The following is a 27,920-nucleotide window of genomic DNA, read 5'->3' on the forward strand; positions in this document are numbered from 1 at the left end:
ACGCCCCCTTGAGAGTCTCACCAGCGAGCACTTGGCATTTCTGCTTTTTTGCTGTATTGAAAACGTACCGAACCGACCCGGGGCACCACTGTATCGTATTGAACCGAACCAAGAATTTTGTGAACCGTTACACCCCTAATATATACAAATATATATGTATGTATGTCACTGGCGAGCAATGCATTTTATACCTGGGCCTTCAGTGCTGTCCTACTACAGTTGAACCACCTCCTAATAACCTCATTATGACGCCAGCATGACAGGATGCTGACCGTTACATATGTTTATATGACAACAAAGCAGGTAGAATAACATAAAACCCAAATAACACGATTTAACAGGCCTCTGTACATTCCAGCAAACCCGCGGCGCTAAAACAAGCATTCCGCCACACACTCGAGGACACCATTCAAATATTATTCACATCAGAGGGAACAATATTAACCATATCATGAAAACAACACAATAGAAAAATTAACACAGTAGTCACGCTACTGCAGATGTAAAAAAAACTAAAGCAGTTGACTTACCAAAGCTGCTGTTCACCATTTAAAGACAAAGTCCATCCTCCTTTCTTTGATTACAAAGAGTTTAATCCCACGGTTATACAGTACATCGGTTCAGTTCCAGCAAGAAGTCCTTCTCGATTCATGTGATGACAGTCGAGCCTTCCCAGTTGCATTTCTTGAATACGTTTTAATGCGTTTGAGGGATGAAAATGTCCACTCGACGGAGGCAGCAGATGTTGGGATTGTCACCGCCAAACATGCCAAAACGCTAAAAATGTAATGTCTTACATATCTTTAAACTTTAACTCTTACTACTACAAAGTTCTGCTTGCTTGCTTCACAACAGTCACGCTAGCCCACTGACCAATCAAGCCGCAAGTTAATGATGTCATACAGCTAGAAGCGCTGACATTTCGAAGAATACGCCCAACATGTCAAACTAAAAATCGGATTGGTCCTCAATTACTTAAACTGCAAAGGGATTCACTTGTAATTCTGAAGGCCTCCAGGCAGATTTTTTTACTTGGAGAAACCATAGGGGCTAAATCTGTTTGGATAAAAGCTCTACTTAAAACAAGCTGAAGTAGAACATCATGATGAAGTGAACATGAACGTATCCAGATTATTTGCTGTTAAACAGATTTGCTGTTGATAAGACTTTATTTAATATTCCATTGTCTGCATACCGTAAGAGCCGTGTGTTCCTGTCACCTATCTTTCTGTTCACCTGTAAACCTGTTAACACCCGACTAACATCTGATCAGTTACCTCATAGACTAGTACATACTACCATCTAATAGTCTAAATGCTGTGGTCTAAAAATATACACAGCTATTTACACACTTTAGAGAAAAATATAAATTGACAAGCTAAATGGCTCCTACATACAGTACATTTTTTTTTTTTATGTAAAAATGTACTACTAACCGTAAGTGTCAAATAAACGGCGAAAGCTGGTTCCATACGTCACCTGGCTCCAGATAAGCTTATATAAAAATTTGAGGGATGCACCAATTCTGAAGTTCTGGGCCGATAGAAATGCATGTCTCAAACAACTTTTTGGCCAATAGCTGATATTTTGTTGTTGTTACTATGTGCCAGGAAAACAAAGACATCTTCATGTAAAAAATAACTGAGCTGTTAAAAATCATTTGAAATAACTATTAATATAAAAAATGTTCACAAGAAAAAGATTCTTTGAAGAAAATCATTTACAGCTACTAAAGCCCTGTTAGCTGCTCTACAACTACTAACTCAATGAGAAGAATGTTTCAGTACATAGCCCAACAAAAATGTTTGTTTTATAAGACACATTTAACAATTTATTAAATATAAATGTAACATTAGCAGTGTTTCCCCAACATATGCTTTATTTGGTTGAGCCACCCAGTCATAATAACAGCTCACCATGTTTATTTGGTGACCCATTTTAGCAATTTTTGTTTTTATTTTTTTATCAGCGGCCAACTGAAGAACACAGCAGGCCCAAAGCTTATATTTATTTCATTTAGAAACCAATTGAAGGGGGATATCTGTAAGGATACAAAATAAAGTGCATAATGTATTTAAAATAACTACATAGCTACAAGTGAGTTGCATACACAAATACCCTGTATGTCACACAATTTTCCAGTAATTACCAATTCTCCATAGAATCTCTACACCTTTGCTTTAAATGAATGAAAGGTGCAACTTCATGACCAAATTTCACAGCCAAGGGCTGAAATATAAGTTAAAGAAATTGTTATTTGCTTTCTTCCTTGTCTGGTTTAAATATAGAGCTGAAGTCTGGATGTAGTCAACTTAGACTGAACGCAGGGGTAAACAGCTAGCCTTGTTTTGCCCAAAGTTACACTTACCAATACACCTGTAAAGTTCACAAACCAACACAGTGTTTATTCTGTACACATTAATAATGTGTGGTTTTAGTTATATGCTAAAACTATATCCTGAGGATTTCATCCACCTAATACTTTTGTGTGGCCGGCTATATAGTTCGGCTTGCGAGATACAAACCAAAGTTTTGGTTGTTGAAAAGGCACAAAAGGACTAAAACTGTCAACTTCACTGTGCCTACAAGGTTTCAGGAAGCTGCTCATAGTCACCACACCCAAATAGTTTGTCAACAAATAATTCTATCACAAATGGTCAATGTTACATTTCTGTTGTCTGTACACATCACATGCAATAAATGAGCTCAGATTTGTTGGTTGGCAACCTGGAGAGTTTCAGTTAAAAGGGACTTAGCTTGATGAATCCCCGAAGTTAAGGAAGCCTCAAACTGGTCCAAGCTGTAGCGGCACACGATTCTTTGTTCACCAACTGCTCCCGGGATCACCACCCCTCCAGTAAGGCCTTGTCCTCCACGAAAGCTCCGTGTTTTCAGCCGGTTCATGGATCCCTGCTGCTCCGATTCAGTTTAGTCTTCATCAATATTTTCTTATTTTGAGCTTAATAGGTCCAGAAACTGAATAATAACTTCACTAGCTTCATTAGCCACTCTCACTCCTCTCATTGTTATTCTCCTCCATGCAGCTTTGGTGAGTTGATTGGTGTTTTCCCTTACCCCAGGTGACAGGTGCATCTAATTTATAGCCTCTTTCCCCATCTTCTTTTCCTGTCAGGTTGGAAAAGGGCTATTCTGTATGTTTCTCTTCTGCTACACACTTTACATGGCAAAAACAGAAACAATAAAAACAATTATAATAACAAAATGGATGACATAACAGAAAGGAACAACATGAAAAGAAGAAACATACATAACTGACTTTCCAGGTTAAAAGCAGATTCAAATATGAGTTTTAAGAGCAGTTTTGGAAAATGGAACAACATGTGATTATCCTACAACCGGGATGCACATCTTGCAACAGATTACTCTGTTCCAACAGAGTAATAATTTGGAACAGATTACTATGTTCCAAGTTATTGATGGGTACATCATGATACATCTATAGCTGATTGGGGCTCCAGGCAGTTGTTTGTACCTAATGGTATGTATACATGTTAAGAAATCGCCACCAAGACATTTGGATTTTCCTCATTTATTTGCATTGGAAATCTCCATTGGAAAACAAGAAGATTAACACATGTTAACCAGCTACTTATTTTTCAATTTTTCGAGAAGTTTGGGTATATGGTGGTTAAACTCTTTGATCTTCAGTTTATTGTACATGCAACATAAACATGTTTGTGTTGATTGCTACTAGAAGTACAATAGAGTTTGACCGAAACAAATTCTGGACATTGTAAAATAAAAGCCCTTCATCAAGGATAAGCATCTCTGGAATGTTCTCTAAGTCTCATTTTATAGTTTGTTAGGAGGCGTTGCTCACAGCAAGCTGTTTGCATGTAGTTTTTATGTCTCACCAATGTTTACTTAATTTCAGTCCAGTCCAATAACACCATGGAACATCATAAGTTAGAATTCTCTGAGCTCTGGTTGCTGTCGTCGCTGTCAGCCTCGGTCACCAGCCTCTGCGAGCTGGCAGAGTGCTTCAGTCCAATGATCTCTGAAATCTCAGATGGCAGTAACATCCCTTTCTTTACATTCACCAGCTGTTTCTCTCGTGCTGCTGCCCCCTGCTGGCCTCCCTTCACACGCTTCCACTTCATCCTTCTGTTCTGGAACCATACCTTCACCTGAGAGGAAACACAAAACAATAAGACATGCAAATGGTGGTTTCTTCATACTCTACAGTGCAACCCAGGAGGAAGAGGACAAAGTCTCTCCTGAACTCCACAACTTACTCAATGGACAACTAGCAGTCAGATCCCTTTTGTACTAAACAAATAGTTGCTTGCTGTTTTAAGAATGCTCGGAATCCGGTTTACAGAACCTGTAAAACATGCTTTCACAAACATAAACCGGCTCTTTCTTCCATGTGCATTTCATTTTTAACATCCAAAAAAATATAAAAAAACAAAGTTTGACAACTCTCAGCTGAAATAACAGTTTCTTTCACTGATACTACCCATACACCCACTCCTGAACAGAGGAATGGTAAAAAAATAAATAAAAACGTTTATATCGAGGGCGCTTAAAGATGTGCTTGTTCACAAAGCACTCCTTTTCAACAAGCTGCAAACTTTTTCCTTAAAGTTCTTGACACTGTTGAGACCAAAACCCTGGTTCAATGTGTTCCACCTAACCAACCAGGGACAACCACAATTGTTGACGTCCCAGAGTCAAACACCGGCACACCAGCACTCTCATGGCCTCCAAAATAAACTTGTGGACCAAGGAGAGATGTTTTTGTGCTTGTTGAATGCCCCCATCCCTACAGATAAATACTGCCCACAGATAGTAAATGGTATCAACTTCAAGGGCACTGACGTTTGAGATGTAGAACTGGCCCTTTGCCATTTGCTGTACCACAAGTAAGCTGTATCACAAGCCAATCTTGTCTACATTATTGGCCTGGCTTGTCAGTAGAGAGTTCAGGCACATTCCCCCTCCATTGCTCTCTGACCACCCTGATGCACAGGTGGCATTTAACAAACCAACAAAAACCAATGCCATCTTTCAAGCCTTGAAGATGACTCTGTTGGTCGCGTTAAGCTCAATAACAACACCGAAATCATCCTTTAGGCAGTCAATCTGTCGCCTCCACACAGCATGCCAATGGTGTAAGACCAAGGTCAACTCTGTGGGCCTCCACTTGGGATCAGATACTGTGGAGCCTCAGGGTATCTAAAACATCAAGGCACCAGAGAAGGCTTCTTGGGAATCTGTAATTACTCCCACCAAATTAATTGAAAACTACTACTACTGAAGGTTTGGCCCCCCCAATTGGGGGGCTCTCGGGTGCAAGTGTTACACCCCCAGAAAAAGGGGTGGATGAATAATCACGAGAGTGATATATAGTTTGCTTCTCAGCAGAAAGTTTTTAATGTTCATCGACAACAAAAACACAGAGCAAAAAAAGATCGCTGGTATTTTTCTAACGCCACTCGGCGGAGACCAAAGCAATCGATTCCCGACTCGAGATCAAGACCACACTGTAGATCACAGTTTAACACTACGTATCTCAACTCGTACAATTCAGAACAAAGCAACCGATGCAAGAAAACACAATGTTATTTCAACCACGTATTCATGTGTCATGAGTCCTATCAATCACATTCAATACAATACACCATGAAATTACTATTTCCCTTAATTTATAAAAGTGCATGTTTTTCAACTTGTCACACTCTCTCCTACAAAATAAATGTCGTCCCGACATTAACTCAAACATTTTCCATTAAACAGTCTCTTATGAACTTGACACTGAAGATCTTTTTCTGTAAGCTGGTGCTTGAACAAAGGTCAAGGGTCACAGCTCAAATACAGTCCATATTCACAGTTTTCTTTTTTCTTTTGACTGTCCATTATAACCAGTACATACATTGTCCTCAAAAACAGTCTGTAAGAACAATCAACTAGAAGTCCATGGTTCTAACTAATGTTTCTTCTGTAGGCTCACTTTTTCTAGAGTACATACATACAGGGTGACTGAAGGTAGTATGGCTGTAAGGGTGGCAACCATGGGACCCGTCCTAGTGCGGGGTAGAAAGGTAACAGCTGTGGTGTTGACTGGATGTTGTAGCATGAAGGGGTACCAAGCTGATCATAGGTGATGCGTCTTGGCGGATGTCTCTCTCTTTGTGGCAGCTGGTAGGCCGGCTCTACAGGTTCAGCAGCAGCACTTGATGATGGAGAGGTATCTGGAGAGTGATTATCAGGCAGATTTCCAGCGGGTAAGTTTATCTCCTCATCAGGCAAGTTGTCAACAGGCGTGCTGGCCTCATCCAGCTGATCTCCATCAGGAGGCTGTGCTGGCATGGCAACAGGGACTGTCACTCCAACTCTCTGTTCCACTGACGGGGGCCCATGTTCAGGCTCCATCTCTGGTTCGGCAGGCAACGTGGAAACCTCTTGAAGCTGTAATGCAGGCTGGTGTCTTCTTTTCTGGTTGCTTTTGTCATTTTTGGTCACTTCTGGTTGTGTCTCAAAAGGTAGGTGGTCACAGGACATGAGCAAATTTCTGTGCATGTACCCTGGAGCGTCCCTTACCCCTTTCTGGTCTTACTTCATAAATCGGCAGGTCAGACCCCATTTGCCTCACTACCGTGTGAACTGTGTCCTCCCAATAGTCACGGAGTTTTCCTGGTCCTCCTCTTGGTGTCAGGTTTTTGATCAGAACTCGCTCACCAGGCTGTAGCACTGAACTCCTAACTTTTATGTCATAATGCTTTTTACTCCTTTCAGCAGCTTTTTGAGCATTCTCATTTGCAATGGCATATGCTTCCTCCATACCTCTTTTCCACCTCTCCACATAGTCACGCTGGTCACTGGAACCTGACTCTGTGTACAGTCCAAACAGCAAGTCAACTGGAAGCCTAGGTGATCTCCCAAACAGAAGGTAGAATGGTGAATAACCTGTCACATCACATCGGGTACAGTTGTAGGCATACAGCAGTTTGTTAAGAGACTCCTTCCAGTTTAATTTCTGTGTTTCAGTCAGTGTCTTAAGCATCTGCAACAAAGTCCTGTTCATACGCTCCACTTTACCATTTCCCATCGGGTGATAGGGTGTTGTCCTAGACCCGGCCATGCCACTGAGTTGTTTTAACTGAGTGAACAACTGATTTTCAAATTCTCTCCCTTGGTCATGGTGGATGCGAGAGGCGAACCCAAACTTCAGAGAAAAGTCATTGAAGATGAGATTTGCAGCAGTTTTTCCTGACTTTGACGTGGTGGCATATGCTTGAACAAAACGTGTGAAATGGTCCACAATCACAAGGATGTACTCATATCCACCTTTGCATCGGTCGAGATGTAGGAAATCAATACATACCAGTTCAAAGGGCTGTGTTGTCACAATATTTGTCAGGGGAGCTCTCATTTCATGGCATGGCTTTTTCTGCTTGAGACAGGTGCAAGCTTTAGTCACATAGTGTTCAATGTCAGATTGCATATATGGCCAGAAGAAGCGGTCTCGTACTAGAGATACTGTGCGATCTGCACCTTGGTGTCCCATGTTATTGTGCAACTCTTCTAGCACCTTTCCTTTGTACTGGTCTGGTAGGACCAACTGCCTACGACCTGTGGTAGTCCTGTACAAAACACCCTCACTGTCAATTGTCAATTTGTCCCATTCTCTGAACAGACATTTTGTTTTTGGACTGAATGTCTTTAGCTGTTTAACTGGCGGTCTGGAGCCTGACAGTTTGTAGTCTAGCAGTGGACTGATGTACGGATCTGATTTTTGTGCATCTCTTAACTGCTCTTTTGGAATGGGGCTGATTGGTGCTGTGGCGGACTCATCTGCAACTGAGACCGACATGGATGCAACGGAAAATGACAACATTTCAGGAGACTTTGCTTGTACCTCAACTGCTTGGATCGTGGCAGCGATGGTGTCGGGTGGCAGCTCCTTAGAACATTCTCTCATCAATGACTCTGCATCCAGTGGCATCCTTGACAAAGCATCTGCGTCACTGTTCTCTTTCCCTGGCCTGTACTTTATTGTAAAGTGGAAATCAGCCAACTCTGCAACCCACCTGGAAGTGGTCGCGTTCAGTTTTGCAGTGGACAGGACGTATGTGAGCGGGTTGTTATCACTATACACAGTGAAGGTTGGAGCATAATACAAATAATCACGGAATTTGTCAGTGATTGCCCATTTTAAAGCTAGAAATTCTAACTTTCCTGCATGGTAGTGATAGTTCTTTTCAGCTGCTGTTAATGAGCGGGAGCCATAGGCAATGACTCTCAGCTTGCCATCTTGTTTTTGATACAGGACTGCTCCCAAGCCTTGGTGTGACGCATCTGTGTGTACAACGAATGGCTGAGTGAAATCAGGGAAGCCCAACACTGGTGGGTGGAGCAAACAGTCAATTAATTGTTCAAGTGCCAGTTGGTGCTGATCAGTCCATGTGATTGGCTTTTTAGAGGGCACGACATGACTCACGTTCTTTGTTTTTGATTTTGTTGTTTTGTCAGGGACCTCGTCTGGGTCTTTTTTTCAGGAGGTCATACAGACAGCTTGCTTTCCTGGAGAAGTCTTTGATGTATTGTCTGTAGTAGGTGAGTAGACCAAGCATTTTTCTGAGCTGACCCACATTCTGCGGCCTGATGTCTTTCAATGCCCTGACTGCTTCAAAATCAGCTGGATCAACTTTGCTGCCCTCTGCAGACACTATTCTTCCCAAATAACGGACCTCCGGTTTTAAGAGATCACACTTACTTGGTTTGAGTTTGATGCCATACTCCCTGAGGCGTTTCAGCACTTTTCGCACATCATCCACATGGCTTTCAAAGGTCTTACTGAAAACCAGTGTGTCGTCCAGATAAGGGATGCAGATGTTATCCCGGAGCCCTTCCAAATATTCCTCCATACAACGTTGGAAGGCAGCAGGGGCGTTCATGAGGCCAAAAGGAATGCGTATCCACTCATAAAGTCCCCACGGTGTAACAAAAGCTGTCACTGGTCTGCTCTCTTCGGAGATAAATCCCTGGTGATAAGCTTTTCCCTGGTCTAAAAGGGAGAACCAGGAATTACCACCTAAACTGCCCATGATGTCTTGGACCCGAGGGATAGGCTGGCGGTCGGGATGTGTCTTCCTGTTCAGATCTCTATAGTCTATACACAACTGGAGGGTGCCATCCTTTTTTCTAACACACACAACAGGTGAGGAGTATGAAGAATGAGACTTTCTCACCCAACCCTGTGCTATTAGGTCATGGAGGTAACCCTTCATCTCCTGGTACAGGGGTTTTGGCACTGATATGTACGTGCGTTTGACTGGTTCGGGGTCTTTGAGAGAGATGGTCATTTGCAACCCTTCAATGCAGCCGATATCATTGTCTGATCTTGAAAAGGAATGACACTCTTCTCTAAGCATCTGTCTCACTACCTGTCTCTGACCTTCATCCAAATGACCTAAATCTACAGGTGGATCCCACTGTTCACTAGCTTTACAGGAGGTTTGGGTGCTAGTGTGATTCACTGTAGCTGGTGTTGTAACTTTCTCAAAGGTCTGGGCAGGCATCACAGTCAGAATGGTTTGTACTGTTCCAATTACTGTGCGCCCTAGCAAAACAATGTCGTGGTCAGTTGGGTTAGAGACATCAATTACGATGACTGGTACCACTCCTTTCCTGATTCTGACTAGTGTGTCGTAGAACTCAAGACCATCTGGCCACCCAGGGTTCAGGTCTGGCTGAAATAGCATGGTCATGTCTTGCTTGAAAGGCTGGACAGCTACACGACACTCAATCTGAATACTGCTGTGTTTTGGCACTGTAACCATCTCTTTCTTTGTTTTCACTGTATACTCGTCTATCTGCTCGACACTCACAGCCTGTATAAAAGCTCTCACCTTATTTCTTTTGAGACTTGGGAAAGCTTTCCTCACAGCGCTGTACTGTTTGGTCTTCTCAGTCTTTGCCAGTATGTGTTCAACAACATTGAAACCTATGATAGGATGGGACAGGTGACAGCCTTTCATCACAAGCACGGGAACGATCAGTTCTTTTGTTTGGTCGGTTTCAGAGGCTAGCCGGAAAGTGGTCTCAACCCATCCCAGGTAAGGCATTTCAATTCCATTTGCAGCAGTCAATGTTAATCCATCAGGTGTGTCAAGAATTTCTGAAACATCTCTCAGTCTTACATCTGGTAAGTATTCAGTTTTCCATCTTTCATCAATGATCGATATCTGAGAGCCTGTGTCCCATAAAGCTTGGGGCTGGTGACCGTTCAGGTAACATTCAACAAGACAGCGCCTGCCAACTAGTGAGGTGACTTTGTGGGGGTGGCAATCAACTTGTCACACAAGGCAGACAAATGATCCTTCCACTACACCCGGCTGGCTCTACCTGCCAAGCATTGCAAAAGCATATATGACACACCAAATGTTTCTTCGCCTTCGCTTACAAACATCTGGACAAGAGTGCAGAAGGCCATAAATCCTACTACAACTAAAATGCTTCCCATGATGAAAGTGTTGTACTACACCTCAGCCCAACCATGGGGAGGCTTGCTTGCAAGTTCCTCACGTGCTGGTCAGGTACCCATGTGAGCACGGACAAACTCTCCCCGGTTGTGTACCGAATTAGGGCTAGTAAAGGCCAGAAAGAGCAAACCTGCAGACTTGTACATCGTAACCAGATTAAACCACACAAAAACCCTATTGGATTTGTCAGGGACAACCGCGTCCCAGTCATGTCATAAAACTATAAGAAACAAAATTCCAGAGAAAAATCATTCAAGAGTCAGGTGCCTTGTCTCCAATCATGCCCAGGGTCCACAATATTCACTGTCACATACATTTGCTATTGGAATCTCAATACAACTTGACTACAAGTGGGGGTTATCCCGCAAAACTATAAACGCAGTGGATACGTTTTTATCAGACTTTGCAGTTGACTATGCCCACACACACAGTGGGTGACGTTACTCATGTCTGATATGCTCTGTGACTATCTTCAGTTGACAACCTAGCCAAGGTAAGGTAGGATTCCCACCATCTTAGAATGTCTGTACGATTAGTGAAATACTCAAGATGAGTTAACTGAAGTAGAACAGGACCTGATTATTAGTATTAATCTTAGTAGTATTGAGTTTTCTTTCTTTAACCACATTCATGCTTCGTCAGATGTGGACCCCGTTTGTTTAACCACCAATAAAAAATGTCGATAACAAATGTTATCGCTAAGAGGAAGTAAGAGGTATTAAGTCAGCCTCTACCAGGTTTTTCTACACCAACTCTGATCATAGAAAGCTGTCATGCTACCTGTTCTTCTCTGCTTATTACAGTCCTCACCTCAACAGTTCGAAGCTCCCTTGACAGCTTCCATCAGACCGAGTGGGAGAGAGGTAACAAGGCCGAGGAAACCCCTGCTTGTTCAACACCTGAATAACTAACAACCATATTGGTTAGTGCTTCAGAGACATTCCTGTGTCACTGAATGAGCCTTTCATCACTGCAGGTGAGTTTTGAATAAACCTCCTAAGAGACTCCCCTCACGGTTTGGATGAGACTTTTATGCTTTAGTCCCTCTGCCCGGCAAACATTGCCTTCTGACGGGCATCCTCGCCCCGCTGGAGAGCGCCCACCACTGGTCATCTGGAACGCTGCACAAAATAGGAAAACTTCATCTGCTGATATTTTGTACATGCTTTTATCTGGAGCATGCTGGACTACTTTATTGGACTGTTCACTGGTCTGTTTTATGCCACTATTAGACTTCAGATTTTGCCAATTTTCGCATCACACACATAAGAAGAATCTTCACAGATATTATTGTGTCTAACCTCAAACATGCATAAACTACAAGATTTGACAGGAATGGCACATCACACACTATAGAATGTTATTAAGATTATCGTGCCTGAGAGAGCAACGTACCTCACGTGATCTCTCTCACATGATCTCATGGGGGCGCAGATGTAAACTAAACAGAGGCTGACGTGGTGCTACAACTTGCTGTAGAAAAGCTTTGCTGTGAGAAAAAAAAACAGAAAGCTAAACAAGTCTGAATGAGAAAAGGGCTGGGGAGAAGCGATGAACACGGTCTATTCTTCAGCGAGAACTGGAGGTGAGATTTTAACTGTCAGATTTAATATCTGAATTAGTATGACATGTCAACCGTTTGCTAATGTCAAAACATTGAGGTTTTTTCTCCTGTGGAGTTGGGTACAGATTTTTAATGCAAGCTATATCGATAATGTCTTCATCCACAGTGATGGATGTCAAAGTTTTATTTGAAAATGTGGGAAATTAAAGCAATTATTATTAAATGTTTGACTTTTTTGAATGTATCAGAAATATAAGGACAGTCCTGTAATCTAAAGATAATACATATGAGCCCTACAATAACACTAGTGTCATATTATTGATCAAGATACTTTTTTTATTTGTTATCATTTTTTTAAATGGCTAGAAATCCACACTGATAAATGATTAAGTAAGATCATAATTAGCATAGCTTAGCATAGAGACTAGAAGCATGAGGAAACAACTTGCCTGGCCCTATCCAAACTACACATAATAAGACATTGAAAGCTCAGCAATAAACATGTTTTTTATCATTTGTTTAAGTGGAAAAAAAGAAAAATAAATGAACCATTTGCTATTTTAGAAGGAATTCTTTCTTATTTCGTTAGCCGTCTACCCTCAATCACAGCTTGAAATGCTCCTTAAAGGATGATAAAGATTGTTCATTTTGGACCTTAATCAGGAAATGTCTGTATGCACCAATTTGGCTTTTACAAAATGTTTAAATGGGATTAATCAGTATTCAAATAATAATTGCATAAATTGACAAATGCGATGTGAAGTCATTTCTCGAGAGAACATTGACAACTGCCCAGCCACAGGACTGTGTGGACGTGCCCTTCATTGACTTCTCCCATTACGTTTAAGGGCGGGACAGCTTACACCTAATGCTTTTTATTAGTTCATGCCACAAATAATTCCCAGTATAACTACCCCCATCTTCATCAAGCGCCTGTGTGGGTGTGCAGAGCATTTAAACAAACTGTCCAACAGTGTCAACAGTTGTCTTACCCAAAGTCAGATGAGAAGATTGGTATCAGCTCCATACCTGCGTGTCCAGTACAGAGATATGTCCAGGATATGTTTAGCCTAGCTTGACACAAAGTCTGGATAAAAACTGCTAGCTGGCTGTATCTTGCATCTTGTTTGCAAGAAAGTAATCACATTACATCCACGAGGCTCTTCAGTAGTAGACTGATGATAGTGTTCACACCTTGCAAAGAAATTGTTGGTTAAGAAACACCTTGAAACAGAAATACTGGATATTTTCTATTTCTGCAAGCAAAGACCAAAAGTACTTGTACAAAGCACAGCTTTCAGATTTGGCAAAGTTAATTGTGTATTACTGAACACACAGATGAAACTGATATTTATCATTTAATTTGACCCATCAAAGTACTTCTTTTCCCGTTTCCACCACTAAACAACATAACATATGTCATCTATGAAGACCAAAACCCTTGCTCTCAAGACAAAGAGACAGTGGTGATTTATGACCTCCCTGGACATTTCAGTCGGATCTCAAAAAGCTATCTTATAACTTTCCAATGTTATGACTTGAGATCACTCAAGTGATACCTGTCGAGTGACAATAAATAAAAATCATGGCGTATTGTGTCCCTCTTTAATTATATTTTTTTACATAGAGTACATTAGCTAGTAAGGTTTTGATGGCTACAATATTGCTGCTCCTGTTTTCTCCTTCTCTGCCCATACAATGATTCACAGTGTTTCAGTAGGTACCGTACTTGTCGTTCCGTGAGGTCGAGGTTGACAGCTATTTCGTAGCGTCTCAGTCTGGTCAAATAGTTGTGGTGTGCAAACTCGGACTCCAGTTCCCGGATCTGTTCTTTGGTGAAGGCTGTGCGCTACTTTCTGGGCTTGCTGGTCATGTCTGACTTAAAGCTCCTGTCTTGGGACTCTGAAATGAAAAACAGAACATTTTCCAACCACAGCTTAGTCTCCAAAAGAGAGGGAGAGGAAGAACAAAAACTGGATTGAAAAAAATGAGGAGGGGGTTGTCAAACTGCAGGGGCCCATCTGAAACAAAAATACAATGAAAGCAAGACGATTAAGAGTGCCAATCACCTTTTCCTGCTGAGAACTTGGTGTTGTGATCTGTGGTATTCAACCCAAGCAGCGGGTTCGCTACCAGACAGCTGAATTATATCAAGAGTGAAAAGTAAAACTCTTTGTTTGGGATTAATGTTCTCATTTCTAACAACTACAATACAAATTAAAACATTCTAAATATTTTTTTAGAGGAAATAATTGTGAAAGGATCATTTCAGTTTATTACAACTGTGAGTGCCCAGCCAAGTATAGCTGGTAAAAAACGATGCAGGAAGTGGGTCTGTAAACTGTGATTGGGATTTCCGATGGACAGTTTTTTTAAAATCATTTTACTGTTGACCTTTATAAGTTTACGTTTTTAACCTGGCATTTTGTTCACCACCTGAACAAACCTGGCCTGACTGCTAATTTCTTACCCTGTCTTACTTTTTTGTGATGAAGAATGAAGCAACTATTTACCAGTGGCGGGCCGTGCATTTTATACCTGGGCCTTCAGTGCTGTCCTACTACAGTTGAACCACCTCCTAATAACCTCATTATGATGCCACAGTTATTATTTGTTTCTAGGGGTGTAACAATACACGTATTCCTATTAAACCGTTCGGTACGAGGCTTACGAACCGAACAATACTAGTGCATTTGGAAAATGCAGAAGCTTAAATTGTGGGAAATATAATGTTTTCGGTGGACTTTGCTCAACATGGCAACCCACCACGTAAGAGACACTCTGACCCCGGAAACAAAACATTGTACCCTGGTGTGGCGCGTTTGTTCTCGGAGGCTATGCTAAACTAGCTTAGCAGTAAACCCAACAGCAGTACACATGCTACAAACTCTCCCTGCAGCGTTTAGCTGTTCTCTACTGATTCAGACAGGGCTAAAGCAATCACTACACAATCCCCATTTCTCCAGACCATAATTCTTGCTTTGTAAAATAAAACAGATACATGACGAGATGCTTCGTCATTAACAGACAATGGATATCGTCAAAATCAATGTAATTAACACGACAAGAACAAACTCACAAGAACCAGTCACATATATTTATATGACAACAAAGCATGACAAATCAATCCAGCAACACTGCGAAGCTACAAAACGTATTCCACCGCACACTAAAGACCACCATTCAAATATTATTCACATCAGAGGGAACAATATTAACCATATCATAAAAACAACACGATAGACAAATGAACACAATAGTAATGCTACTGCAGATGTAAAAACACAAAAGCACTTCACTTACCAAAGCTGCTGTTCACTTAAAGACAAAGTCCATCCTCCTTTCTCTGTTAATGAAGAGTTAAATGATGCGCTTGTACAGAACATCGGTACGGTTCAGTTCCAGCCAGAGGTCCTCCTGCGAACGTGTTCGTTGAGTTGTAGACCCACTCAGGTCTCAGCAAAGGTTTTCAAAAGCACTGTAGCTTGTAAGTGTTCTGTCGTGCTATGGTGTTGTGTTGCTGCCTTGGTTAGCCAACTCAGGTTAGCGTAGCTCCAAACACCAAGACGCTCAGTTGCAAATAAAACGCATTCTTAGCCACAAAATGTGCAACGCTTCTCTGATGCTGTTAGCAGGAATACCGTTCGTACAAATCCTTTTCCTGGCTGGGTCAGGGCTGCTAGCTGTGGGGTTGGCTGACCCTTTCTTACGATGTCCAGTTTTTCTCGAAATGTCCGTCTTGAGAAATCTGTTTCTCCTCCTTCTAAAGCCACTGAGTGTTAAAAAAATGAGACCTACACCAAGCAAAACGCTAAAAATGTCATGTCAATGTCATAACTTCTTACATATTTTTCAACTTGAACTCTTACTACTACTAACTTCTGCTAGCTGCTTCAGTTTGACAACAGTGATGCTAGTCCACTGACCAATCACGCCGCACGTTAATGCTGAGCTGCACGTACTTGTAGACTACCTCGGTAGCTCTGGCACGTCAAAGAATACGCCCAACATGTCAAACTAAAGATCTGATTGGTTGAAGACTATGAAAATCAACAATATCGTCCCCATTTACTTAAACTGCAAAGGCTACCAGAGGGCCTCGGGCCTCTCTTCTTAGAGACATATGGGTGAAATCTGATTGGATAAAAGCTCTAAAACAAGCTGCACGGGAAGCAGCGCTGCAGCGCTGGAAGCAGAGCAACTGAGGAAGACAGTAGCTGTGCAATGAGAAAATAAGCTAATGGGAAACAAAATTAGAATACATGTAGTGTATTTGTGAAAATGATTGAATTATAAAATAGCTATAATTTTGTGATTCTGTTTAGGCCAGCAGAGAAGGCTTTGCTGGCCCCGATGGCCCACCACCGCTATTTACCAAATGTATTTGAAATAACTGAGTGTCAAAGCTGCTCTTTTATTTGCCATATCAAAGAGGAGGGTTACAAGAACCTAATTTACAGTGGAACCTTTGGACTGCTCAGTTTAGGGCTAAGCCTCGACCCTAAGGTACTAAGCCTCTCCTGAGCCTTACTTACCATGGGTACAAATTGAAAGTATCTATACCAAGGGCTTGCAGCTTGATACTTATTTATACACTGTCCCTGTCAAGAAACTAAAGAAGCTCACTTCTCACAGTGAGAAACACAATTAGTGTCTGGCACAAAGTACAGTCGTTTTTTGGGTGAATCTACTTTACTTTCATGTTCTTCACCAATATGGGGAATGATAGCTTCCCTCCTGGCAAAAAAGAATCTGAGTATAAAAGAACTGAAGTTATAAAATGTATTTCTAAAAATACCTTAAATTCAGTCCCTGATTGCCCTAATCTTGTCTTTGTACCCAGCGGAATGAAGGTGTTGAGGCTGAAGTTTCTCAAACAGAGGAGAAGAAGAGCACAGAGGAGAAGAAGCAGCCCCCCCCCCTTGCTCTCTTTGTTCCATCAGCAAGCAGGGCCAGAATCAAATGGTTCAGGTTAAAATCAAAAGTATTTAATATTCTTAACAGAAGCCAAAACAAATGCAAACTGAATTACACTATCGACAGTAAAACAAACATAATATTCCATGAAATATGAGGCCCCGTCCACACCACAGGACAGAATGGTGTGTCTGTCCCATGATGCGGAGGAGGTCTGAGGATCTTCTGCAATTCGAAGATCCTTTGTCCCTGCTGAGTCTCTCAAAAGTATCAAGTTTCACATTTCTCAGCCAATCGATCAGCTCAGTGATTGGCTGGATTCCAATAAGCCCCTCCTGGGCCGATGACCCATTGTTCTGTCCTTCTCACCTAGGTCAGCCAGCTTTGTTCCAACCCCCGCTGGCAGACACCTCCTGACATTCTTGGGGCCAGTTCCCTTGTTTGATTCGCCAAACCCCCACTTCCAATACACTCCTCACACCTTCCTCTTACAGTATGAATGTCACGATTAGGCTTTGCCTCTGTGTTCTGTGTTTGTCTACCCTCCTCACTCTACCTGTCAGTCACTCCCTCAGCCCTTTTTTTCCCCTGATTGGCATGAACAGTTTGCGGGAACCCGCCTGGTCTTGGGAGGGCCTCCGAGTCTTCAAGGGGCTAACCGTTACCTGGTGAACTGCCCTGTGAACCCTCGAGGGAAGCAGAGGAAGGGTCAGCAATTCCCCGTTCCCTTGGGGCCGCTGCCGTTGGACCCACTTCGGGAGATGTGCTGGGCCAGAGGAGGACCTGCAGGGCCGCTGAACCCCCAGCAGGCTAGCCTCGAGCTGGAATTAAGCCGCTCTGTTACCCCAAAGAAGAGGCAGAGGCAGCGAAGGGGTCAGTCTTCCATTCCCGCTGGGCCGCAGCGATCCCCCGTTCCCGCTGGGCCGCAGCGATCCCCCGTTCCCGCTGAGCCGCAGCGATCCCCCGTTCCCGCTAAGCCGCAGCAATCCCCCATTCCCGCTGGGCTGCAGCGATCCCCTGATCCCGCTAGGCCACAGCGATCCCCCGTTCCCGCTGGGCTGCAGCGATCCCCTGATCCCGCTAGGCCACAGCTAACTCCAGCTCCCCGTGTCCTGTCTACGGTCCGACCGACTCCAGCTCCCCGTGTCCTGTCTACGGTCCGACCAACTCCAGCTCCCCTTGTCCTGTCGACGGTCCGACCGACTCCTGCTGTCGCCTCGGCAGCGCAGCCTCTCCCGGACCCAGCCGCCGACGTCTCGTCGCCGCAGCGGTTCCCGGCCGCCGCCACCGCCTCAGCGCCGCAGCCTCTCCTGGACCTGACCGCCGCCGCCTCGGCACCGCAGCCTATCCCGAACCCGGCCGCAGGCGCCTCAGCGACGCAGTCGCTCCCGCACGCGGTCGCCGCCGATGAGGTGAGCCTATTCCTAGCAGGCTTTGCCATTTGGTTGAGCCTCGCCGCCTCAGAGCCGCAGCGACCTCCTGTGCCTGCCGCTGCCGCCTCCGTGCAGCAGCGACCTCCTGTGCCTGCCGCTGCCGCCTCCGTGCAGCAGCGACCTCCTGTGCCTGCCGCCTCCGTGCCGCAGCGACCTCCTGTACCTGCCGCCTCCGTGCAGCAGCGACCTCCTGTGCCTGCCGCTGCCGCCTCCGTGCCGCAGCGACCTCCTGTGCCCGCCGTTGCCGCCTCCGTGCAGCAGCGACCTGCGATGCCTGCCGCCTCCGTGCCGCAGCGACCTCCTGTGCCTGCCGCTGCCACCTCCGTGCAGCAGCGACCTCCTGTGCCTGCTGCCTCCGTGCAGCAGCGACCTCCTGTGCCTGCCGCCTCCGTGCAGCAGCGACCTCCTGTGCCTGCCGCTGCCGCCTCCGTGCAGCAGCGACCTTCAGCTCCCGCCGCCGCCGAGGAGCAGCGACCTTCAGCTGCCGCCGTCTCCGAGGAGCAGCGATCACCAGCCCCTGCCGCCGCCGTCTCCGAGGAGCAGCGATCACCAGCCCCTGCCGCCGCCGTCTCCGAGGAGCAGCGATCACCAGCCCCTGCCGCCGCCGTCTCCGAGGAGCAACGATCACCAGCCCCCGAGCTCCAGCCGGAGCCCCAGTCTTCCCAGTCCGGCTCTCCTGAGCCCCAGTCTTCCCAGTCCGGCTCTCCTGAGCTCCAGTCTTCCCAGTCCGGCTCTCCTGAGCTCCAGTCTTCCCAGTCCGGCTCTCCTGAGCTCCAGTCTTCCCAGTCCGGCTCTCCTGAGCCCCAGTCTTCCCAGTCTGGTTCCCCTGAGCCCCACTGTTTCCAGTCCGGCTCTTCCGAGCTCCAGTCGGAGCCTCTGCCCGTCCAGTCCGGCTCCCCCGAGCCTCTGCCCGTCCAGTCCGGCTCCCCCGAGCCTCTGCCCGTCCAGTCCGGCTCCCCCGAGCCTCTGCCCGTCCAGTCCGGCTCCCCCGAGCCTCTGCCCGTCCAGTCCGGCTCCCCCGAGCCTCAGCCCGTCCAGTCCGGCTCCCCCGAGCCTCAGCCCGTCCAGTCCGGCTCTCCCGAGCCTCAGCCCGTCCAGTCCGGCTCCCCCGAGCCTCAGCCCGTCCAGTCCGGCTTCCCCGAGCCTGTCCTGCCCGGCCGTCTGCCGGAGCCCCCGCTTCGGCAAAAAGTCCTGCAGTCCGAGCCTGTCCAGCCCGGCCGTCCGCCGGAGCCCCCGCTTCGGAAGCAAGTCCTGCAGTCCGGCCGTCCGCCGGAGCCCCCGCTTCGGAAGCATGTCCTGCAGTCCGGCCGTCCGCCGGAGCCCCCGCTTCGGAAGCAAGTCCTGCAGTCTGGTCGACCGCCCGAGATCCAGCCTCTAGAGTCCTGTCCCCTGTCTGATTTCCGGCCTCTAGAGCCCTGTCCCCCGTCTGATTTCCGGCCTCTAGAGCCCTGTCCCCCGTCTGATTTCCGGCCCCTAGAGCCCTGTTCCCCGTCTGATTTCCAGCCTGCAGAGCCCTATCCCCCATCTGATTTCCGGCCTCTAGAGCCCTGTCCCTCCTCCGGGCCCCCTCCACCCACCCGGTTTTGGACTCTGACTCTCGGCCTCGGCGGAGTGCTAACCCTCCTCTGGGCCCCCACCGCCCTCCCTTGGGAGGCGTTTGTTTTTTTGTGTGTTTTTTTTTTTTGGACGTCTGGAATCCGTCCCTTGGGGGGGGGTACTGTCACGATTAGGCTTTGCCTCTGTGTTCTGTGTTTGTCTACCCTCCTCACTCTACCTGTCAGTCACTCCCTCAGCCTAATTCCCTTCACCTGCCGCTGATCAGTAATCAAGCACTTCCCCCTCATCAGCACAACTCTTCTCACCTGTTCTTCCCTCTTCATAAGCTCCTGCCCCTCAGTCACTCGTTGCCAGGTTCTTGTATTGTCTATCCGCCCGTTCGGCTTGTCCTGTTCCCGGTTTTCCCGTCTGTCTTCCCTGTCCTGCTGGAGTTTCCTCCCTCGTCTCTTGTCTGCTCTGTGGATCCCCTGCCGATTCCTGTATGGTCTGTTTTTGGATTATTTTGTTCATTAAAATTACTCTTTTCACACTACTCTGCCTGGTCTGCGCTTGAGTCCTCCACCATGCCCCGTGACAATGAAATGACCTCTTATGATGAGATTACTTCTTGGTCTAAACTCTTACAAGTAAACACACTGTATCATATAATATCCAGCACTAGGAATGCTCTAAAACTTAAATTCCTCACAATTCCCCCCTTTCTCACTGTTCACAGTGAGAATATTAAACAGTTGTATCCATCAATGCATCATCTACTCATAACTGGTTGCCCTGTATATCTGCTTCACTAATTGTCGATTGATCTCTGCAGGAATCGGCTTGAACATCTGTATTAACAATTCTTGAGGCTAATACATTCAAAAGCATTTCTAACAGTTCTCGTGTAGCATTTCTAAAATAAGTACAAGCTGTGTAGGGAAAAGGATCATTCTTTACACAGTTGTCATCATGATGTGTAAGCAGAATAGGTGTTACAATTTACATGGTAAAAACAGTAGACAACACATTGTGCCTCTAAGGCCACATAGTTCCAGGTGTTTCATCGTCGTCCAACGGTGGTGAATTTGCTTTTCACTCGTGTCAATTTAGTGATACATCAAGATTATAACCTGCACTGTACAGTTACCAAAATAAAAGTATAAGATTCAATCTCCTTCCATGTCCTATCTTCTATATTCCTAAAGTCCTATGACTGAGTTAAAAGACTTGGATTTTAGCCCTAATTTAATTCAATGGTTGCGATTTTTCATGACGTTACCAAATACAAAATGTGGATCTATCTTTACCAACAAAATCAAAAATTACAGACAAAATTCCAAAATGACATTACATACCCCCCCCTTTGCCACGCTATCTCTGCTGTAAACTAATTTAGCGTAACAATGGAAGCGATCATGTGGCAATTGTCTAGGCTTATTCATTCACAATTTTATAATAATTGAATATCACAAGTAAGGACATTTTCTGCAGGCATACTTAAGGCACAATTCTACAGGCATCAGCTGCAGAAATTCCTGTTCAAAGAAACAAAACTGTTATGCATCTCTCCATCTTTATTACTGTTTATCAGGATCCTTTGTGCATCTGAAGTCAGTGTATTGAGTCTGACTTGCTGACGGTCAGACATCACAGCATTCCTGGGCCTCGTAAAAGAACACTTGTTGAATCTCCCCTTTTACAACTCAGATTGTGTGGGAGACAGAGAAACAGAGACAGCAACAGTACTTTTGTCCAATAAACTCATTATAACATAACCTTTCCACTTCTCTAAGTCATACTTCCTCTAGTTCACGTAACATATGTGCTGTGCAGTGAAGTGAATCAGCCTGCATGTGACATTCTAAACATCTATACCTTAATAGTTAACGTGACTTGTTTTAACTTTCCAAATCCTTCAATTTCATTTGAATACATCTGATATGAGTGGTGTCTGTCTAGTTTCTAATGAGTGTATTAAATGTACAAGTTTGTCATCTAAGAATCTAAAGTTAACTCACCCAGTGTTGTATTTCGTGCATCACCATCACTAGGGGTCCACTCCGCTTGCCTGCTGCACCCCCCCAGTCTGATTGCTGATTGTCGATCCCTTCACCCACTCCTTGTTCATGGAGGATGAGCAGCCTCTTCTTTGATGTTCAAGCTGCCACTTTTATGGCACCCAAAGGCTTCAGTTGGTGTGTGTCAAAGTCTCCAAGTCTCTGCCCCCCCTTTCAGCTTCCTCTCATGGCCTGATACCTTATCAGCTGAGCATCCTTGCATCTGTGCTGCTGAAACTTCTCTGTCCATGTCACACAATTCTCCTGTGTGATGTTTTCCAGGCTCATGGATGGCGGAAAGTCTTCGGTCAGGGCTGACACTGTAGATCTTGAATGAGTCTCGTTCATCTTCTTCATCCTCGGCATGTTGAGTGGTGTCTTTCATGTTGCTTGTGGGTGAGGAGCATACGGCAGCGAAGTGGAGTCCCAGATCAGGATTCACTCGACCATGTACCTCGACTAAAAACAAACAAAACAAAAACTACCCAAAGTTCAGCAGTAAATGTTAGAATACATCTTCGCTTATCTGTAGTTGGCTACAATGTTGCGCTAAAATTAAAAATGACAATCCAATTAACTCACCCTTTGTGTGTGTGTGACCCCCCCTTTCTGCTTGTTCTGCTTCGAGCATGGTGTCTCTCTCTCTGTGTGTGTGTGTTTGTCTCACCACTGCATTCGTCTCTCTCCACCTCTGCTTTCCAGTCTGCTTTAACGGTTTACATTTCTTTCTTTCCCTCTTGGACATCAATTTACTTCTATCTGCTTCACCTTTTTCTCTGCTCCAAGCACACTCCAAGTTGATCACAATTTCCTAGGCAAAAACTGCCTTTTCAAGGAACCCCAATTTGCTTCCCTTCCAATAATTTGTCTGATTATCAAAACATTATTATGAATATTACCAAAAATATTCTATGTCCCAATTCTGTGCACTTTCAAATCCCAATTTGACTCAAAAAAAACAAACAAACAAAATAAAACAAAACCCAAAACAAAACAAAACCCCAAAATGAACAAAACCCAAAACAAACAAACCAATTTTTTCAGAGTCAATTTTCCAAATTTCAGTATCTCAAAGAAATCTGATTTCTGGCTTTAAATTAATTAAGCACCCCCCTTGGTACTCCTCAGTCATCTTGGTAAACTTGGCTATAAAATGAGCCTCTCGCCGAAGTTGATGTAAACATTATGCAGGCTAGGAGCGTTCAATAAACTCTCTACTCCGTCTACCCTCGAATCTCTATTCCGACTGTAGCCCTGACTGAGTGAAAAATTAAGTATCTTTCTATTTTTCATTACAATTAAAAATTGTAAAATTAAAAATTATGAAAATTAAAATTCTGAATTAAAATAAAAAATAAAAAATTACAACTGCTGGAATCAAAGTCTAAATCAACTATGCAAGTTAAAATATGAATCAAAGTTAACAATTGTAGAATAAAATTGAATTAAAACTGAAAGTCAAAATATTGGATTAAAGCTAAACGTACCATCTGAAGTTAAATTATTGAATTGAAACTAATTTCCAATCGAACAAGTACATGTAAAATTATCTACGGTAGTCTAAAATGCTATATTGATACTAAGCAACAATTGAAGTCACTATGCAAGTTAAAAGATTATAGAGTCAAAAACAATGAATATTATAAGTTTGTCATCAAAAACTTACTTTTGTAATTGATCTACCAATCTACTGGGTGGCGTATTGTAGTTAACTATTTTGCAGTTCTAAACAGATTTCATCTCTAGGTTTTCTGGGTAATGGAGTTTTCTGTAATCATCATGCAATTACTCATCCAAACCGCTAGTTGTGCAGAGTTCTCTTCTTCTTCTATGGTTTTTCAACCGGATGTGACCGGAAACAGCTTGTAGCTAATGCTAGCAGCTACCTCGCTTCGTCTTCTAACGAAACAGGCTAGGCTAACTGGCGAAAACGTTACACAAAGCACCATAGTTTGAACTCAATAACGTGCCGAATTCACACACTATATTTCTGCTAGACCGTGCTTTGACTTCTCCACATGCACCGGTTATTTTATAATCTCCTCGTTTATCCAACTATCTATAGTAAGCACCGGAGCAGGCCTTTAGCTCCCGGCTTCAAACAATTCATTCACACCGTACGTTACCCTTTCTTACAACACAACTTTCAACAACACTACAACATTTATCACAAAATACATACTGCAAAACACTTTTTTAACGCAACGTCCCCCTTGAACGCACCAAACCCGGTTGGTTTTAAAGAAAAATTATCCCCTCTCAACAACTTTTAGAGTGTTGTTTCTCCAAGCTGAGGACGGTATCACAATATAACGGCCGCCACCGCTACTGGTCCACTCGAGTCACCCAACACTTTGTTCCCGGAACAAACCGACCCGGTCGGATTTTAAAGAAAATCAAAACACTGTTTAACGCGCCGTGAACGCAGCCCTTCTTGAAGGTACGAAACCCGGTTGGTTTTAAAATAAACAAAATAAGACAACAAACAAACCACTGCGTAGTCAAATATCACACACAAATACTTGTATTCAGTTTGCAACTGTGCTTCATACAGTATTCCAGTCACCACAAATTTCAAATAAATTCACCTTACCGGCTTGCGTTCCTCCTCATGTCCAGCATTCAGAAGACATCAATCGTGGGACACTTTCGCCTAAGTTTCCTAGTCTACCTATGCAGATTTCTATTAAAACGGCTCTGCTGACCTTTAGGTCGTGCGCACTTCGAAAGTGTCCACCGATCCACGCCTCCCCAGCCTTCTCAGAGTCTTAACTATCACGTCGGGATCACCAAATTGTTGAGGCTGAAGTTTCTCAAACAGAGGAGAAGAAGAGCACAGAGGAGAAGAAGCAGCCCCCCCCCCCTTGCTCTCTTTGTTCCATCAGCAAGCAGGGCCAGAATCAAATGGTTCAGGTTAAAATCAAAAGTATTTAATATTCTTAACAGAAGCCAAAACAAATGCAAACTGAATTACACTATCGACAGTAAAACAAACATAATATTCCATGAAATATGAGGCCCCGTCCACACCACAGGACAGAATGGTGTGTCTGTCCCATGATGCGGAGGAGGTCTGAGGATCTTCTGCAATTCGAAGATCCTTTGTCCCTGCTGAGTCTCTCAAAAGTATCAAGTTTCACATTTCTCAGCCAATCGATCAGCTCAGTGATTGGCTGGATTCCAATAAGCCCCTCCTGGGCCGATGACCCATTGTTCTGTCCTTCTCACCTAGGTCAGCCAGCTTTGTTCCAACCCCCGCTGGCAGACACCTCCTGACATTCTTGGGGCCAGTTCCCTTGTTTGATTCGCCAAACCCCCACTTCCAATACACTCCTCACACCTTCCTCTTACAGTATGAAATGACCTCTTATGATGAGATTACTTCTTGGTCTAAACTCTTACAAGTAAACACACTGTATCATATAATATCCAGCACTAGGAATGCTCTAAAACTTAAATTCCTCACAAAGGTTATGGCAAAGAGAAGAAAATGACTGATTTATTATTATTACGCGACATTAGTGTAATTGTTTTATCTTTTGTTGTAATTCATCTTTGTGAACTGTCCAGTTTAACAAATCTAAGAATCAATAAATTAATGCATGTTCATAAAAAACTTCTTTGTGGTGATGTTGGATTGTTAAGGGAAGCAAAAAGGTCCTGTCACAATCTGATAGTTAAAAGGTATCCGGTGGACTTTTACTCCTTCACTCCTATACTAAACAAAGGTCTTTTAACATTCAGCATATCTAACAAAAAAGGAATATTTATATCCTTGAGCTCAAAAAAATCTGTTGTAAAAGAATTTACTGCAGAAAACATTTACAAAGCTATTTTTATTGAAACCTGCATTGTTCAGATCCATGTTTTCTACTTGGCTATCGTCGTGCCTTTTTCTGACACATTGCTAATTTTCTTGGTGTGTTACCACCACCTACCAATTAGTGGAAACCATTGGCAGGAATCTGCATGTTTCCTTGTGCACATGCGCAAACTACAAACAAAACAGGGATAAAATCATCAAAACATTACTCTATAACTCTACTACTAGAAATCAACATTCTACCAGGTACCATAAATGTTTTTCTCTCTTTTAACTGTAGTCATAATCTTTCACAAACCAGAATGTTTTTGCTGCCAAAACCTGACCACTCCTTAAACATTTGTATTTGCCATAACCCAAATCATTATTTAACTATATCTGTAGTCAGAGGGTGCAGATATATTAGAAAGAGAAAAAAAACATTGTCAGTGGATGTAATTCAGGTTTTGCTGAATCCTTCAATACTATTTATGTTTATTTATTTTTCTGGTTGTGAAATCTTAGCAATTAACTTGATGAGTACAATCCTATTATTATTATTATTATTATTATTATTATTATTATTATTATTATTATTATTATTATTATTAAGAGAATAAATGCTAAAAGTAAGCGCCAAGTTGTAATAAATGGAATATTTTGTCTGTGACAGTATGTAGTATATTGTCATAGTTATCTGGATGTTTCAGAATAAAGGGAAAAGTCAATATGAACTCTTAGAGACACCTTTTAGTTCTATACTAGACAAGTTATTGAATATAAACACTGAGCTTTTCCCAGATTGTTCTTGCTCTATGGGTGAAATCATATTTTCTGTCATTACAAGCATATTTTTTTAATTGTGCTGTGTCCCATCTTCATTTACTCTTAACCAGTAACATATATACTGATATTTACACATCTGAACAAATCTCACAAGTGTTCCCTTTATTATAACACTCAAGTTATTCAAATAGACCTTGTGGTTGCACAGATATACTCTTTTTAGTATGGGTATGCAATTTTTGAGCAGAGGCCTAAAAATTAGATCCATTTTGAACAGGTAAGACATATGCGCAAAATTAATTCCCCTACATTTTACGCTCTTAATGAATAAATATTTGTATTTTTCACTCAAACATGAAGAAAATACTTCATGATTGTATTACCTAAGGCATATGCTCATGTTAAACATTGGATCTTTTTGTTTATTAATGTTTATTAATGTAAAATAATTAAGCATATTTAGTTTAGCTGATGTTTATGATGGAACATGATTTAGGATTAATGCTGTTGGTTGCATTTATATACTCAAATGAATTGAGAAATATAACCAAAAGTTCTATAAAAGTTAATTTGGATTTTAAACAGTTTCTTTCTTTTTTGGTAACAAAATAAGGATTTAGGACTCACTAGAAAGCTTTTTAAGATGGATTATTTTTGGCAGTGTAAACAACAGAAAACCATCATAAGACAAGCAAAATACATTTAAAAGAAAATCTGTCTGGAGCTTCGTATACAAAGGTTGTAAAATTGGAAAACTTCTTTCATTAATGGGAGCAGGTTCTATGAAAAGATAAATGTGTTTGCAGGGCAGAGAAAATTAAACTGTGAGCTTTATACAAAAGTCCAGTTTCTTGAGAAACTTACCTGAGTTATCATTCTTGCCTTTACTGCTCCCTCTGTCTGGGTCCTCTGAAGACAGACTTTGCCGGCCATATTCCCCAGTTACACACGACGCACCCTTGGGTTCACAGCTGTCCAAACTGGGGTTGGAGCCACACAGGTTCTGGCCCCCAGAGCACTGTTCCGGGGCTGCCGCGGCCTCGAGTGGTGGCAGGGAGACACTGTTAGGTGAGAGCATCTGGGGGGGGGGGGGCCAGCCAGGTGGGTGCTGCTGCTGAGGCAGGTGGCCTGTGTTGCTGAACACTCCATTGTCCTCTCCTCCAGAGTAGCTGCAGGGGTCGAGGAGCTGGGTAGATCCAGGTAGGAGATGTGGTCACTCTGGCCGAGCAGGGTTATTGGCGAGTGGGTGACTGCGGGGTGAAGGCCTTGGGCCGGGGCATGAGGGCTGCGTAGACAACCAATTAAAGCGTGATCCAT

General features: G+C 43.6%; 1 protein-coding gene across 1 annotated transcript; it reads right to left on the minus strand.

Moving 5' to 3' along the window:
• Window positions 1-3,920: 3,920 nt before the first annotated feature.
• On the minus strand, window positions 3,921-27,920 carry meox2b (mesenchyme homeobox 2b; the record flags this gene model as incomplete). Its single annotated transcript, XM_079176201.1, is given in 5 exon segments — window positions 3,921-4,148; window positions 13,802-13,921; window positions 13,925-13,974; window positions 27,468-27,782; window positions 27,785-27,920. Coding segments are annotated over 5 exon segments (849 nt in total).

This window comes from Pholis gunnellus (assembly GCF_910591455.1).
Source record: "Pholis gunnellus genome assembly, chromosome: 16".
Classification (NCBI taxonomy): Eukaryota; Metazoa; Chordata; class Actinopteri; order Perciformes; family Pholidae; genus Pholis; species Pholis gunnellus.